Below are 13934 nucleotides of genomic sequence, written 5' to 3' on the forward strand. Positions count from 1 at the left end.
AGGGGGCGGGAATGGGTTACAAGGGAATTAGCACAATCGTGGCAGCCTGTTGTGCAAGGTGTGTCCAGCTGCAGAGCAGCAGTGGCTGGGGCCCCTGGTGGCATATGTGGCCCCTTTGTGTTCGGACCTGTACATGTTCATGATATGAGTGACCCTGTAGCCCTTCCTAGAGCAGCAGGAAGTCCACTACACTTGATGCTGTCCAACAGTCACCAAGATCAAGGGGCCCCTTCCATGGGGTGCTTAAATGCCATGGCTGAAATTGGGGGCCCCAGGGTGGCAGCAAGAGTGACCAAGAGAGGGTATGCCAGCGGGCTGACTGCCTGACCTAAAGGGTTTAGTCTAAATAGCTTCAGAATAGGAGAAACTGAGGCCAGAGCTGTGATGCCATTTGCCCAAGATCACCCAGGAGGGTGGTAGCAGAGCTGGGACTACCAGGTCTCAGGAGCTTTGGGCTGGAGCCCTAGCCCACCGGCACGGAAGGGGAAGTGTGGGTGGTGACCCACCCTGTGCCTGCTCTTCTCCCTTATCTCATGTCATTTTCTGGGCCCCTCTGATTTCCTCTCCTCCATGCTGCCATGACCTGAGTGTAGGAACAGGAGTTCAGTTGGCTGGAGTTGTCTCCCCCTTAGCTCCAGATGAATGGGGGCTACTGGTTAGAGTAGGGGGGGTGGGACTCAGGTTCAGGGCCTCTTTGGTAAGGGAAAGGGCATCTATCCTTGCCATTAGCCCCTCCCCTACAGTCAGTCACCCATGGCTTAGGCCCTCCTGGGGGTAGGTGCAGTGGCCCCCTCTTGCCCAGTGGGCCCTGAACCAGGCTGGGGCTGTCCTAGCCTAAGCACCATCTCCAGTCCTCCTGGAGGTGGGGTTCTGACACTGCAGTCCAGGGCCTTTGCCCTCCTGGGGTACCGGGTCTGTCCCCAGTGTGGGGAAACTCCACCCCCACCCCCCCATGTCCACACAATCTGCTGCCCTAGCCCACCTCCTATGGGCTGGGTCCCCCAAACACACACTCTGCTGCCCCCGTGCTGGGGGGGTTCTCCTGGCCATGGCTAGGCCAGGCTCCCACACCCTTATTGGTTGGATTCCACCTCCACTCCTTCTGCACCCCAACTGTATGCATGGGCTCACTTTGCACCCTGGCTGCGCTGGGCCCCACTGCCCTTTAAGGCCTGGCGCATACAAATCAATATTGCCCTTAGTATTTAGGGGGCGGGCCCTTCCCGTGGTCTCCAATCCTATTGGTCCCTAAGGGTTTGAGTGAGAACCTCAGTGGGCAATAGCTTTCAACAGTGTGTTTAAGTCCGCCTCTCCGTTGCACCCTATTACTATTGGTTCGTCTTCCATCCTCTCAGCCAATCAATGTCTTGCGAATCCATCTATTCGCCTCCCCCGTGTCAGGTAGCCTTGCGATTGAGCGATCTGCTCCCTGAGGCTGGGAGCCAATCAGCTGCGAGAATGGCTTCATGGGCAGCCCCTCCGACCAATGGCGAAGACCGCTCTGTGACGGGTAGCACCCTTTGCTCCCTTTACCCATGTGGGCGAGCCTCCTTTATGCCCCTCCCGTTTCGGCCAATAAACGGTGAGGAGAGCTGACGGATGTGTGCTGAGGCCAATAAGAAGGAAGTTGGGTGTTGATTGACATATACTGGGTAGGCGGGTCTTCTGAGTTGCTCCGCCTCACCAAATGTAGCCAATAGGAGAACAAAGTTATTTAACAGGCGTGCGGCAAACCCAATGGGGAGCGGCCGGGGGGCGGGGCCCTGCCCCGGGGCGGAGAGGCGGACGGAGGCAGCTGGCCGCCATCTTGGATGCCGCGGAGCCCGAGAGACGGCGGCGAGCGGGGGGAGGGGGTCGCGACCCGACTGATCGGCGGCAGCAGCGCGACAGTCGGCCCGCGATCGGGGGGAGGGGACCGATCCCCGGGGCCCGACCGGCCCGCAGGAGCCTCCGGTGAGGGGGGGCTGGGGGCCCCCTATGGGGGAGGGTCGGTAGGAGCCCGGGGGACCCCTACGGGGAGGGGTCTGTGTGGGGGAGGGGCACGTAGGGGGTGCGGGGAATCTATAGGGGGAGGGGCTTAGGGGGGTCCCTAGCAGGAGGGCGCTGCAGGGATCCCTAGGGGAAGGGGGGGCCCTTTACCCCAGCAGCGCTGTAAGGGTCAGGGCGGCAGGGGGGCTCCGCGGGCCGGGAGCATCCCGAGAGGTCCCGGGGGGAGCGTTGCGGGTGTAGGGTACATAGGGGCAGGGGGGGTGTGCGATCTGTAGGGGAAGCGGAGATGGGGCACGGGGGGGGGGCAGTGGTTGTGCATGTGCGGAGGGGAGAGGCCCCGTGGCCCCTTCTCCCGTTATTAAGTTGTATGGGACTTCAGCTCAGGCGGGGAGCCTGGCAGCTGGAGCAAGGATACCTAGGTCCACCCCCGGGCGGGGGGCAGGCAGCCTGGTGACTGGGGCAGTAGATCAGCCAGCAGGACACCTATGTTCCCACCGCTTCACAAAAGGGCTTGTCACTGGTCCCCTTTGGGGGCACAGCCCCAGCCCTGGGCATGGATGGGGTTGTGTGGGGCAGCAGGGCTCTAACCGTGAGGCCTGGTGGATGTGCAGCCCATGGGCTTTCTCCCTAAACCCCTCCACTGTCCCTCTCTGCCAGCAGCTCTGCCTCCACCTGCCCAGCCCTGGTGCCAGCTTGTACCAAGACAGCCAGGCCACGGGTCTGTTTGGGGGAGGGGGGTTGGGTTGGAAAACAGATGACTGCTCATAGCTGCTGTTAGCCAGGTAAAGAATTTATTTGCCTTAGGTGAAACCTCATATCCCATTCCACCCCTCAGAGCTGGCCAGACCCCTGCCCTATGGCTGAATCAGAGCTGCTGCCCCCTAGAAGGGTAAGGCCTCATGTCCCCTTCCCTACCCCCCAGCCAGCCATTCCCCCTGCTCTGGGGCCAGATCAGAGCCCATGCCCCCTAGAGGGGAAAAGTGTCCAGTCCCTCAACCTCCTTTAGGGCTGAAATTTACAAGGCCAAATCAGACTCTTGCTAGCCTTATCTTCCCATCCATGCCTCTGTCAGGGGATTTGATTTTGAGCTCTCCTGCTCCTCAGCCGTCTCAAGGGAGGTAGCCAGCAGAAGCGATAGCATCCCTAGGCATTTGCATCCCTGCTGATCCATAGGAGACAGGACCCCAGCTCAAAAGCAACAGCTAAATCCATTGCAGTTTGTGGACAGTCTGCAATTTTTGGCTTTCAGACACTGCTAGGCAACAGCCACTGCTAAAAGCTGGATGCCTCCCTTTGGGGGAGCTTGTCTGTTGATCTTCCAGTGATTTCAAACAAAATTGTTGATTTCCAGGATGTTTCGATCTAAATTTAAAGGGGCAGTCTCAATCTGATCAATTTCAGGGCTTCCTCCTGGCTTACTTGGCCAGGAGGAAATTGACCAGGTCCCTCCCCAGATGAACTGTAGCTCACTTGTATTGGAATTGCTCTGCAGGTCAGTTTCACCCCGATATAGCCAGGTCTCAGAAGCAGCCAAGTCATTTCCAGGTGCACCGCTTACTCCCACTCCCCCTAGGTTGTGGCTGTTCAGTTATAGGATTAATTACGAGTTTTCCTCATACCAGTCACAGAGCAGGACCCTGCTGTGCCTGGCGCTGTACAGACACCGGACAGACCCTGCTTCACAGAACAGGCAGTTTTACAAGCCGATTGTGGAGCACTTGTGGGCAAGGCAGGGGATTGGGATGCCAGAGAGCCCCATTCTGCCACAGACTCCCCTTGCTCTCTCTGATTATTTCAGGGGCACCAAAGTCTTCAGTGGGATATGGGGGGCTTGGGCTCTCCCTAGATCATTGGGTTTATCACCAGTCTCATGAGAAAAGCGGTGACAGCTGCCCATCCGACAGGAGAAAGGCAAGCAGGTTCCCACGCTATACTGTTCAGATAGCTCCCTGTGCCCCACAGCATCCCCCTTCCAGCACAGTCCACAAGCCCAATTCACAATCTTAAGAAATCGGTGGCAGGTTAGAATCTAAAGTGATCAAATCAGTTCACTCCACTTGGTGTGTAAGGCCAAGGGATATTTTAACTGGAGAAAATGCAGGCTAGTGGAGGGGCTGGGAGCCAGAACGCTCGGGTTCTGTCCCCAGCTCTGGGAGGAGATGGTGTCAGCTGAGAGCCAGGACTGCTGGGTTCTCTCCCCAGCTCTGGGCGGGGAATGGGGTCTAGAGCAGAAGGAAATTGGAGTGAACTCACAGATTCTACTCCAGCCTGTTGCATGACCCAAGGTACAGCTCAGCCCCATTTTGTGCCTCAGTTTCCCAATCTGTAAAGTGGGCCTAGCAGCACTCACCTCTCTCCATAAGCCCTGTACAAAGGGGGCCACTGCTGTGCTGTGGTTCTCCTCTCCCAGGAGGGGCACTCTGGCTGACAGCCCAGAGCCCACTCTTAGACCACTAAATCTTTATAGCCCCACTCCTTTCCCAGCATCCTATGCTGCAGCACAGGCTGTGGTTGGGGGGAGGGGCTCTCAACCTTCCTCCCAGTCATGTGCCTCTTTCACCTGTGTAGGAGCCTCCCACTTGCAGGCCCTAGACAGCCAGGCCACCTCTAGGTAAGCCAGAGCCCTTTGGCTTCTTGCAAAGCACTTGGGGGGCACAGCAGCTATTCAGTAGATGCTGGGGCCACAGAGGCGAATGGCATCGCAGGGGCCCTGAGGGGAGACAGCTGGGATCCTGGGGGCAGCTTGGAGTCCCCCAACCCTGCCAGGGGCTGATCAGTCACAAAGAGTCAGGAAAGCCCTGCCAGCTCCCTCTGTGTAGCTAAACAAAAGAGAAGGTTCAGGGGGAGCAAACAGCTGCCCGGGGACTCCTCGGGCTGGCAGTACCGGTCTTACCAGGGCCACTGGCTGGGAGGGAAAGCTTGGCCAGTTCAGATTGGAAATGAGGGGCAGGTTTTTAATGGGGGGGGGGGGTAATTAACATCTGGAAGGGTTGGCCAGGTGTGGCTTCTCCGTCAGTAGTAATTAGCCAATCCCACTGGGCTGTGTGCTCTGGGGTGGGGCAGACAAGATGATCCCCGTGGGGAGCTGGCTGAGAATTGTCCCTTAGGCCAGGAGGGGCAGATTAAAGGGACCTGGCCATCTCCCTGAAGCCTCCAGTATATAGTTAGGAAGCAAAGATGCAGGGGGGCTCCCTCCAAGCCTCAAGGGGGAAGGTTCTTTGGAGTGTGACACCCACCCCCACCCCTAGTGGTTTGCTTCCTGGGGAACTAGGACGTGAAACTGAACAAACAGCCTTTAGCCAGTAATGCCCAGGCCCCTCGGGGAGGATAAAGGGGGTGGAAACAGCCCCCCCCCATGCAAATCACCTTCCCCTGGGGTGAGGGGGCAGATCAGGGTCCTGGGTGGGGCACAGGGGCTATTCCCGGGCCCACAGGGAGCAGATCAGGGGCCTGCCTGGAGCTTCCTAGGCTGTGGCTATTCTCTGTCCCCCAGAGACCAGAGCCTATGCTTGAGCTGCCCTGAGTCACCCTGGGGGGCTGCCCCTCCTGAGAATGAGCCCTTAGGTATGAAGCAGCCCAGGGAAGTGCTGTCTCTCCCCCCACTGCAAGAAAATAACAAACAGCAGCCAGACTAGCTGGGGGCTGACCCCATCCAGACAGCATCTGAACACACAGGCTCAGGTCTCCTCTCCGTCCTTCAGTCACGCACAGTTTCCCGGGCTTGCCGGTCCCAGGTTGCTGAGATCCGAGGTGGCTTCATTCAGACTCCAGGCGCTGTCAGCTTTGGGATTAACACCCAGCCGCACCCGAATCCTACCTGTCTCGGCAGCCCTGGCCCATGATGTGCCACGCCCCGTGGAACCAGCCTCAGGGCCACCAGCAGCAGTGCCCTGGCATGGGGCCACGCAGCCAGCATCCCGTCAGCCGAGCCCCTTCTGGGCCGGCTGCTCGGCCCTCAAAACCCGCTATTTCATCGCTTGACTGGGTGGGTGGGTGCTGCGCTGCCCCCTGCTGCTGGGTGGGGGTGTGGCTGCGTGCGCAGCGCTGCCCCCTGCTGCTGGGTGGGGGTGTGGCTGTGTGCGCAGCACTGCCCCCTGCTGGGGTGGGCTGTATGAATGAACAGCCTTGGTACAATTGATCTGCTCAAAGAATATGATGAGAGACTGGCTGATTGAGGGGGGTGGGGAAAGGGGCCCAGGGTCTCTCCCCCAAAGGGGGCACCGGCTCCCATCCGGCCCCAGGGTGGGGTCTGGCTGGCTCAGGGGGCAGGGAAAGGGGCCCGGGGCCTCTCCCCACTAGGGGGCGCCGGCTCCCATCTGACCCCCAGGCAGGGACTGGCTGGCTCAGGGAGGCGGGAATGGTCCTGGGGCCTCTCCCCAGTGGGTTGGGAGGCTGCATTGCCGTAACGTTGCTTTCTCGTCCCCTGCAGCGTTGGAGCTTTCTGAAGCATGAGGAGAGCCCCCCGCCAGTGACCCAAACATGGCTGACAAGAGGAAATTGCAAGGTAGGGCAGCTCCCCCCCGGCCCATCCTAGGGTGTGTGGCTGGGGGCATGTATGGGGGGGGGGCAGAGAGAGAGAGGGGCCTCTTCCCCCTCCCCTTGTGTCTTTTCCCTGCTTTGTGAGAGCCGGAGCGATGGAGTTTGTCAAGGCTGCCTTTAGAGTCGGGGGGCTGGGAGCCAGGACTCCTGGGTTCTCTCCCTGGCTCTGGGAAGGCAGTGGAGGCTGGTGGGTTAGAGCAGGGGGGCTGGGAGCCAGGACTCCTGGGTTCTCTCCCTGGCTCTGGGAGGGGAGATTTGGGAGCCAGGACTCCTGAGATCTATTTGAGGTTCAAACCATTGTGTGACCTCAGGCCCGGCCCGTCTCCCTCCCCTGTACCTCACACTGAGGTGGGGGTGGGGGGCGGCTGTCATTAGCCCTGTTGGTGATTGGGGCTGACCCCCGCCCCTCCGCTCCTCCAGGTGAGATCGATCGGTGTCTGAAGAAGGTCTCCGAGGGGGTGGAGCAGTTTGAGGATATTTGGCAGAAGGTAAGAGCTCCCCCTTCAGCCTCACCCCGGCTCGCTGCCCCACTCTCTCATCACCCTCCACCATGCTCTCTCCCTGACCCCCAACTTTTCTGCTTTTCTCTCCGGCATCAATCCTCTTCTCTCCCCCGGTTTCGCTGCCCCCCACACCGCCCCAAGAGCTGTTTGTGTCTACACCCCCCTCCTCCACATCACTCCAGAACAGGCAGCCCCCCCTGGCCTCCTGGGCCTCACCCCATATTGGATCCCCCAGCTCCCCCTCCCTGGCTATTGTAGCCCCCCAACTGATCCCATTCCAGACCAGGGAGCCACCCCCAGCCTGCCAAGGGCAATCTGTCCCACCCCCGTACCCTGTCTCACTCTCTGTCTCTCGCCCACAGCTCCACAATGCAGCCAACGCCAACCAGAAGGAGAAGTATGAAGCCGACCTGAAGAAGGAGATCAAGAAGCTCCAGGTAGGCCCAGCACTTTGGCCGTCTGGAGCCCTCAGGATACGTGGACTCAGCCGGGGCTGTCAGGAAAACACCCACTTGCCCCAGAGAGACTGTCACTGGAGTCCTGGCTCCAGCCCCCTTGCTCTAACCACTGCACACTACTCCCCTCCCAGAGCTGGGGATAGAATCCAGCAGTCCTGCCTCCCAGACCTGTGTTCTAACCACTGCACACCACTCTCCTTCCAGGGCTGGGGAGAGAACCCAGGCACCCTGGCTCCTAGCCCCCCTGCTTTAACCACTAGACCCCACTCCTCTCCCGGAGCTGGGGCTAAAACCCAGGACTCCAGGCTTCCATCCCCCTTTCTTTAACCACTAGACCCCACTGCCCTCTCAGACCCAGGATTAAAACCCAGGCCTCGTGACCCCCAGTCTCTCCTTGTCTTGCCTTTCTTCCTCCCCTAATTCTCCAGCGAGATCCTTGTGCTCCCTGCGATTCTCACCCCGCTCTGCAGAGGGCATCCTCCCAGCTGGTGGGGGCTCATCGGGGGGGACTTCTCAGTGCCTGAGTGTCCTCGTTACCTCTCTATGTACAGACCAAGGCTGTGTTGGCTGATGCCTCTAGGGGTCTAAGTGGGGTAGGGGGTGGGCACCAAGGGCCCGTCTCTCTGTCTGTTGACCCCTTCCTTCTCTCTACCCCATCTCCGCAGAGGCTGAGGGACCAGATCAAAACGTGGGTGGCTTCAAATGAGATCAAAGACAAGAGGCAGCTGATAGACAACCGGAAACTCATTGAGACGGTAGGAGGCCAAAGGGGGTAATGGCCAGGCTTCAGGGCTGCAGCCTGTCGGGGTCAGGAAGGAAGTTTTGCCCCTGATCCAGAGCTGTAACTGGTGGGTTTTCCTCCATCTGTGGAAGCAGCCGCAGTCAGCTGGAGGGGGGCCACGCTGCTCTGAGACGGTCCTGCCAGGCAGGTGTCTCTTGCTCACGTGCGGGGACTCGCCAGACTTGGGGGTGGGAGAGCGTCTCCCTCCAGCGCATGGGACAGAGACCTGGGAGATTTTCTGGTCCGTCCTGCGCTGCCAGTGGCACAGATCTTATTGTCGGCACCTCGATTTTAGCAGCCCAGTTTAGCCATCCACGGGCAGAGATGCTTCCATCTGGCAAAAGTCTCCGGGCGCTGGGGGAAAGCAAATGGCAGAAAGGGCCAGCCAGGTGATCTGATGGGGGAGGGGGGATTTTGTGCCCCGCTTCCCGCCCGTCAAGGGGGTGGCGCTGGCTGGTTGCGTCTGGGGTTGGTGGCATGGGCCTGTCAGGGCGTCCCTAGGAACACTGCACTGGCAGAGGCTCCTGTGCACTCAACCGCTCTGCGCTCACAGGAGGCAGCGGTGGGATAGTTGGAGGAGTGCCAGGACTCCTGGGTCCTCTCCCCAGCTCTGCGTAGGGAGTGGGGTCTAGTGGTTGCAGGGTGGGGCTGGGAGCTAGGAGTCTTGGGTTCTCTCCCCAGCTCTGAGAGGGGAGTGGGGTGTAGTGGTTAGAGCAGGGTACTGGGATGGGTCTCCTGCATTCCCGATGGCCCAGCTCCCCTTGCTAGTGGCGCAGTGTCACTCCTGCCCTGGCACAGCCATGCAGCCATCCCACAATGCTCCTGGCCTTCTCTGTGGGACCAGCATACCTGACCCCCCCGACGGCGGGTCTCCATGCGCTGCGGGGGGATCCGTGTGTGGGTCGCCTCCAGCAATGCCCAGGCCCACTCTCTGGGATCCTGGAGCCCCCCCACAAGCAGCTGCGCCTGGCCCTGAGCCCTTCTCTCCCAGCACAGCCCCCACAGGGATCCGTTTGGGGCAGCCCTGGCCATGGAGAGACCGGGGGAACGGGACACAGAGGATTTAAAGCTCAGGGGCTGGGCTAGTGCCCCGTGGGTGGTGAGGCCTCCCCTATGGGCCTCGGGGTGCTTTCCCCTCCAGGGTAGCGGGGTCCACCCACACACTTGCCAGAGCCCCACCCTCCTCTCCAATAAGCCACTCCTCCCTCTGCTGTGATTGGCTGATGGGGCAGTGTGACATCACAGAGGGCAGCCAGCTGGCAGGGCAGGGGCAGGTGGAGTCAGATCTGGAAGGGGTAGGGCCGGACTGGGACCTCTGGGGCATGAGGCTGGGTCCTGAATGACAGCAGGCGGCATGGGATAGTGGTGGGCACATCAGGAGCTAGGACTCCTGGGCTCTGTACCTGGCCCTGGGAGGGGTGTAGGGTCTAGTGGTTAGAGCTGGGAGCCAGGACCAGCTGAGAGGCTGCCAGGCGTGGCCAACCAGGGCTGTATTTGCCATGTCCTGGACAAGATTGGGGGATCGGGGAGCCTCTGTGTCTCTTGGGGTCTCTTGATCCCCTGTGCAGGGGTGGGGGACCCGCCCCATCAGTTCCCCAGACACTGACCCCGCCCCACCTTCCTCTCTCTTATTCTAGCAAATGGAGCGGTTCAAGGTGGTGGAGCGGGAGACCAAGACCAAAGCCTACTCCAAGGAGGGGCTGGGCCTGGCGCAGAAAGTCGACCCTGCCCAGAAGGAGAAGGAAGAGGTTGGCCAGTGGTTAACGGTAAGACTGGGGGTCTCCTGATCAGCTAAGCAGGGGTCAGACTGATGGGGACATGGGGAGGGGCCAAAGCTGTGAGGAAAACAGGGCTTCTCCCCCCCCCCCCCGCTGGCCCCAGGGGATGCTGTGCTGCAAGGAACGGGGGGGTCGGGGGGAGCGGCTCACACAGGGGTGCTCCCCCCCTCACAGTCATTGCTGGTCTCAAGGCCCCAGTGTGGGTCTCTATTCTGAACAGCCTCCGCATCCCGCCCCAGAGGGGCCGCATCTCAGTGCCCGTGAGTGGTCTCTGGATAACCAGCCCCTCGTACCACACCCCAGAGGTGGTCGCATCCCAGCCCCAGGCGAAGGGCCCCTGTATGGATTACTGCTTTTCTGCAGGGCAGTTGGGGGCTTTATATTTGCCTGCAATCTGCAGTGAGGAAGCACTAGAGAAGGCCCCAGGTAGTGGTGAGGGGCGGCTGCCGGGTGTCTCACGGGGCTGCAGCAGCTGGCGCGTGGGAGCCCCCAAGGACTGCGCTGGGGGTGACGGTGTGCGGCTCTCCCCCCGCCCAGAACACCATCGACACGCTGAACATGCAGGTGGATCAGTTTGAGAGCGAGGTGGAGTCACTGTCTGTGCAGACACGCAAGAAGAAGGGGGACAAGGATGTGAGTCATTGCCTACCTGGGACACAGGGAAGATGTGTGGGGAGGCAACATGGTGGGGGGCGAGAGAGCGGGGAGCTAGGACTCCTGGGTTCTATCCCAGGCTCTGGGAGAGGAGGGGAGGGGAGCGGGGTCTAGTGGTTAAAGCAAAGGGGCTGGGAGCCAGGACTCCTGGGTTCTATCCTGGCTGTAGGGGAGGAGTGGGGGCTAGTGATTAGAGCAGGGGGGCTGGAAGCAAGGACTCCTGGGTTCTACCCCTGGCTCTGGGAGGGAGTGGGGGCTGGTGGTTAGAGCAGGGGAGCTGGAAGCCAGGACTCCAGATTCTCTCCTGGCTCTAGGAGAGGAGTGCGGGCTAGTGGATAGAGCAGGGGGGCTGGGAGCCAGGAGTCCGGGTTCTCTCCTGGCCCTGGGAGGGGAGTGGGGGCTAGCGAAGGGGTGCTGTGTGCTGTGGCTGGAGGAGAGGTGGGGTGTGGGCAGGGGGGCATTTCTCGGCTTGTGTTCATCTGCCCATGCCCCTTCCCCGTAGAAGCAGGACCGGATCGAGGGGCTGAAGCGGCACATCGAAAAGCACCGGTACCACATCCGCATGCTGGAGACCATCCTGCGCATGCTGGACAACGACTCCATCCAGGTGGACTCGATCCGCAAGATCAAGGACGACGTGGAGTATTACGTGGACTCCTCACAGGACCCTGACTTCGAGGAGAACGAGTTTCTCTACGACGACCTCGACCTAGAAGACATTCGTAAGTGTCCTGGCCCCCACGGCGGGGTAGACCGGGGTCCATGCTCCGCTGATCAGGTCTCTCACTGGAGGGCAGGTTTTTCCAACCTCTTCATCGTCCACCTGGCTGGTCGCTGGGCCCTCTCCAGCTGATCAGTGTCCTGCTTGTGGTAGGTGCCCCAGAACCAGAGCCGGGATTGGGGCAGCCGAATCCAGAGCTAACCCAGACCAGAAGGGACCCCCTCGCTTAGCCGAACCTTCTGCCCCGCTTCCCGTTCCCAGCCTGGCCATTTATCGCCCTTCAGTCTGGTGCCACCGGCCCAGGGCTTCCCAGTGGGATCCAGGCTCCCTTCACCCTGCTGCAGATGCCTCCCGAGATCCCGCTGCCTTTCTTCACGACCATGTCCCAGCGGTGGCATCCTGCTACAGAGCTGGGGGGGATCCGCCCCTGGCGAGCCCCTGGCTTACAGCTGAAATTCTCGGGGGGGCCCCCATGCAGTTTGTCTGGTTAAATCTCATCATTTCTGTGACTCAGGTCCTGCAGGTCATCCCATCCTGCCTGGGGAAAGCGCCGCTCCTCTGGAGTGATGCCGCCCCCCTCCGCCCGCGTGTCATCAGACGATTTCGCTCACACCTTCCTGCTCTCCGTGGCTCGTTCCCCTCCTGCCCCCTTGTCAGTTTCACACCCGCGATCACTGAGGAGGGCATGCCTTGTGTATCAAGGAGACACAGGGAGGGGAGCCGCTGCTCAGAAATCCTGGCGCCGATTCCCCCTGGAGCCAGGGCTACGATCGGGCTTTGCCTTTGTGTCGATCAGAGGAGAGATCCCTTACGAGCAGCGACCGTAGAACCTGGGAGCCCCCGCGGTTCCAGTTGCCCCAAATGTGGCTTTAAGGGATCCCCAAATCCCACCAACAGATTGTTTCATTTCTTGGCATCTTTCTAGAAAGGCCTGGAAATGTTTCAATTCGGCTCTTCCTGGATTACCGTGTGGAGGAGCCGGGGAGGTGGCGCCTGGGTGCTTTGCAGCTTGTTAATCACCTGGCTAGAGGTGTTGGGTTTTTATCCCAGAGCAGTTTTCTCCTAAGTGTGTTCAGGCCATTGGAGTTTACAGAGGGTTTAGAAGCAATCCCTCCTGTCCATTCTTGAATTGGAACATCGCCCTCCATCCAAAGCATCCCCCAGGCAAGCAAGGAGACAAGACCAGAGCTGGGAGGTCTCAGATCCCTGGGTGCATGGCCTGGGAGAACTGTGTTGGAACAGATCTCCAGGTATCTCCCCGGGAAAGCAGGCCAGACCGGACGCAGGCCCATGGTGAGATGCCGGTGTCTCTGACTCCGGGCCCGGCTGCCTAACTGCGTCTCGTTCTGCTCCCCGCCCCCTTCCAGCGCAGGCTCTGGTAGCCACCTCCCCGCCCAGCCACAGCCACTTGGAGGACGAGATCTTCAACCAGTCCAGCAGCACTCCCACCTCCACCACCTCCAGCTCGCCCATTCCGCCCAGCCCTGCCAACTGCACGACGGTAAGGAGCGCCCCCCCGCCTGGCACGGCCCTGCCGCCCGAGTCCTGCCCCGGGACAGTCCAAGGCCTGCACCGGAACCAGGACTCCCAGCCGGCCAGCGTAACCCAGCGGCAGGGGTGCTGGGTTGGTGTCCCTTAAGGAAGGCAGCATTGCCTAGTAGGAAGGGGCTGGGAACCAGGACGTCTAGGTTCTCTCCTGACTCTGGGAAGGGAATGGGGTCTAGTGGTTAGAACGGGGGGAGGAGGGAGGCTGGGAGCCAGGACACCTGAGTTCTCTCCTGGCTCTGGGAAGTGGGAGGCCACATCAGGCCTCCGGTGCCGTGGGTAGGGCAGACCCAACCAGCAGAATGACCCCAATAACACGAGGGAGACATCAGTGCATCGTGTGCTGGCTGCCCCATGGCAGGGCTGGTCCCCCCCCATCTCCACAGGGAGTGGCGGGGCGAGCACTGACTGTCCTCCCCACCCCCAGGAGAATTCGGAAGATGACAAGAAGAGGGGGCGGTCGACAGACAGCGAGGTCAGTCAGGTGAGTGGCTCGGCAGGCACCTCCCCTTATGCTGGGGAGTGGGGTGGGGTGTTGGCTACAGATCGGAGCTTGGGGCTTTCACTAGGGCTCCTGGCTTCTCTCCCCAGCCCAGGAAGGGATGGGTCTAGTGGTTAGAACAGAGGGTCTGGAAGCCAGGACTCCTGGGTTCTCTCTCTGGCACAGGGAGGGGAGTGAGGGTGAGTGCTTAGAGTGGGGAAGGGAGGGGATAGGGCTGGGAGCCAGGACTCCTGGGTTCTTTCCCAGCTCGGGGAGGGGATTGGGGTTGAGGGGGAAGAGCTGGGTGCCAGGACTCCTGGGTTCTCTCCTGGCTCGGGGAGGGGCAAGAGGAGGGCTGGGAGCCAGGACTCCTGGGTTCTCTCCCAGCTCAGGGAGGGGAGTGGGGGTGAGGGGTTAGAGCGGGGAGGGGAGTGGGGAGAGCTGGGAGTCAGGACTCCTGGGTTCTCTCCCAGCTCAGGGAGGGG

General features: G+C 60.8%; 1 protein-coding gene across 5 annotated transcripts in view; it reads left to right on the forward strand.

Moving 5' to 3' along the window:
- The first annotated feature begins 1787 nt into the window (after positions 1-1787).
- The window catches only part of CNOT3 (CCR4-NOT transcription complex subunit 3), a 19127-nt gene continuing 6980 nt past the window's right edge, over positions 1788-13934 (forward strand). Inside the window, exons 1-11 of one of the 5 annotated variants that reach the window (XM_075070733.1) lie at positions 1806-1953; positions 2825-2878; positions 6419-6493; positions 6949-7016; positions 7394-7468; positions 8155-8244; positions 9908-10036; positions 10586-10681; positions 11205-11424; positions 12791-12924; positions 13396-13452. In XM_075070733.1, the coding sequence (XP_074926834.1) occupies positions 6469-6493; positions 6949-7016; positions 7394-7468; positions 8155-8244; positions 9908-10036; positions 10586-10681; positions 11205-11424; positions 12791-12924; positions 13396-13452 (894 nt within the window). In that variant the 5' untranslated portion in view covers positions 1806-1953; positions 2825-2878; positions 6419-6468. Of the gene's footprint in view, positions 1954-2824; positions 2879-6418; positions 6494-6948; positions 7017-7393; positions 7469-8154; positions 8245-9907; positions 10037-10585; positions 10682-11204; positions 11425-12790; positions 12925-13395; positions 13453-13934 lie in introns of all 5 variants that reach the window. The other 4 variants (XM_032793001.2, XM_075070732.1, XM_075070734.1 and 1 more) reach the window with 4 other exon arrangements.

This window comes from Chelonoidis abingdonii, chromosome 11, assembly GCF_003597395.2.
Source record: "Chelonoidis abingdonii isolate Lonesome George chromosome 11, CheloAbing_2.0, whole genome shotgun sequence".
Lineage (NCBI taxonomy): Eukaryota > Metazoa > Chordata > Testudines > Testudinidae > Chelonoidis > Chelonoidis abingdonii.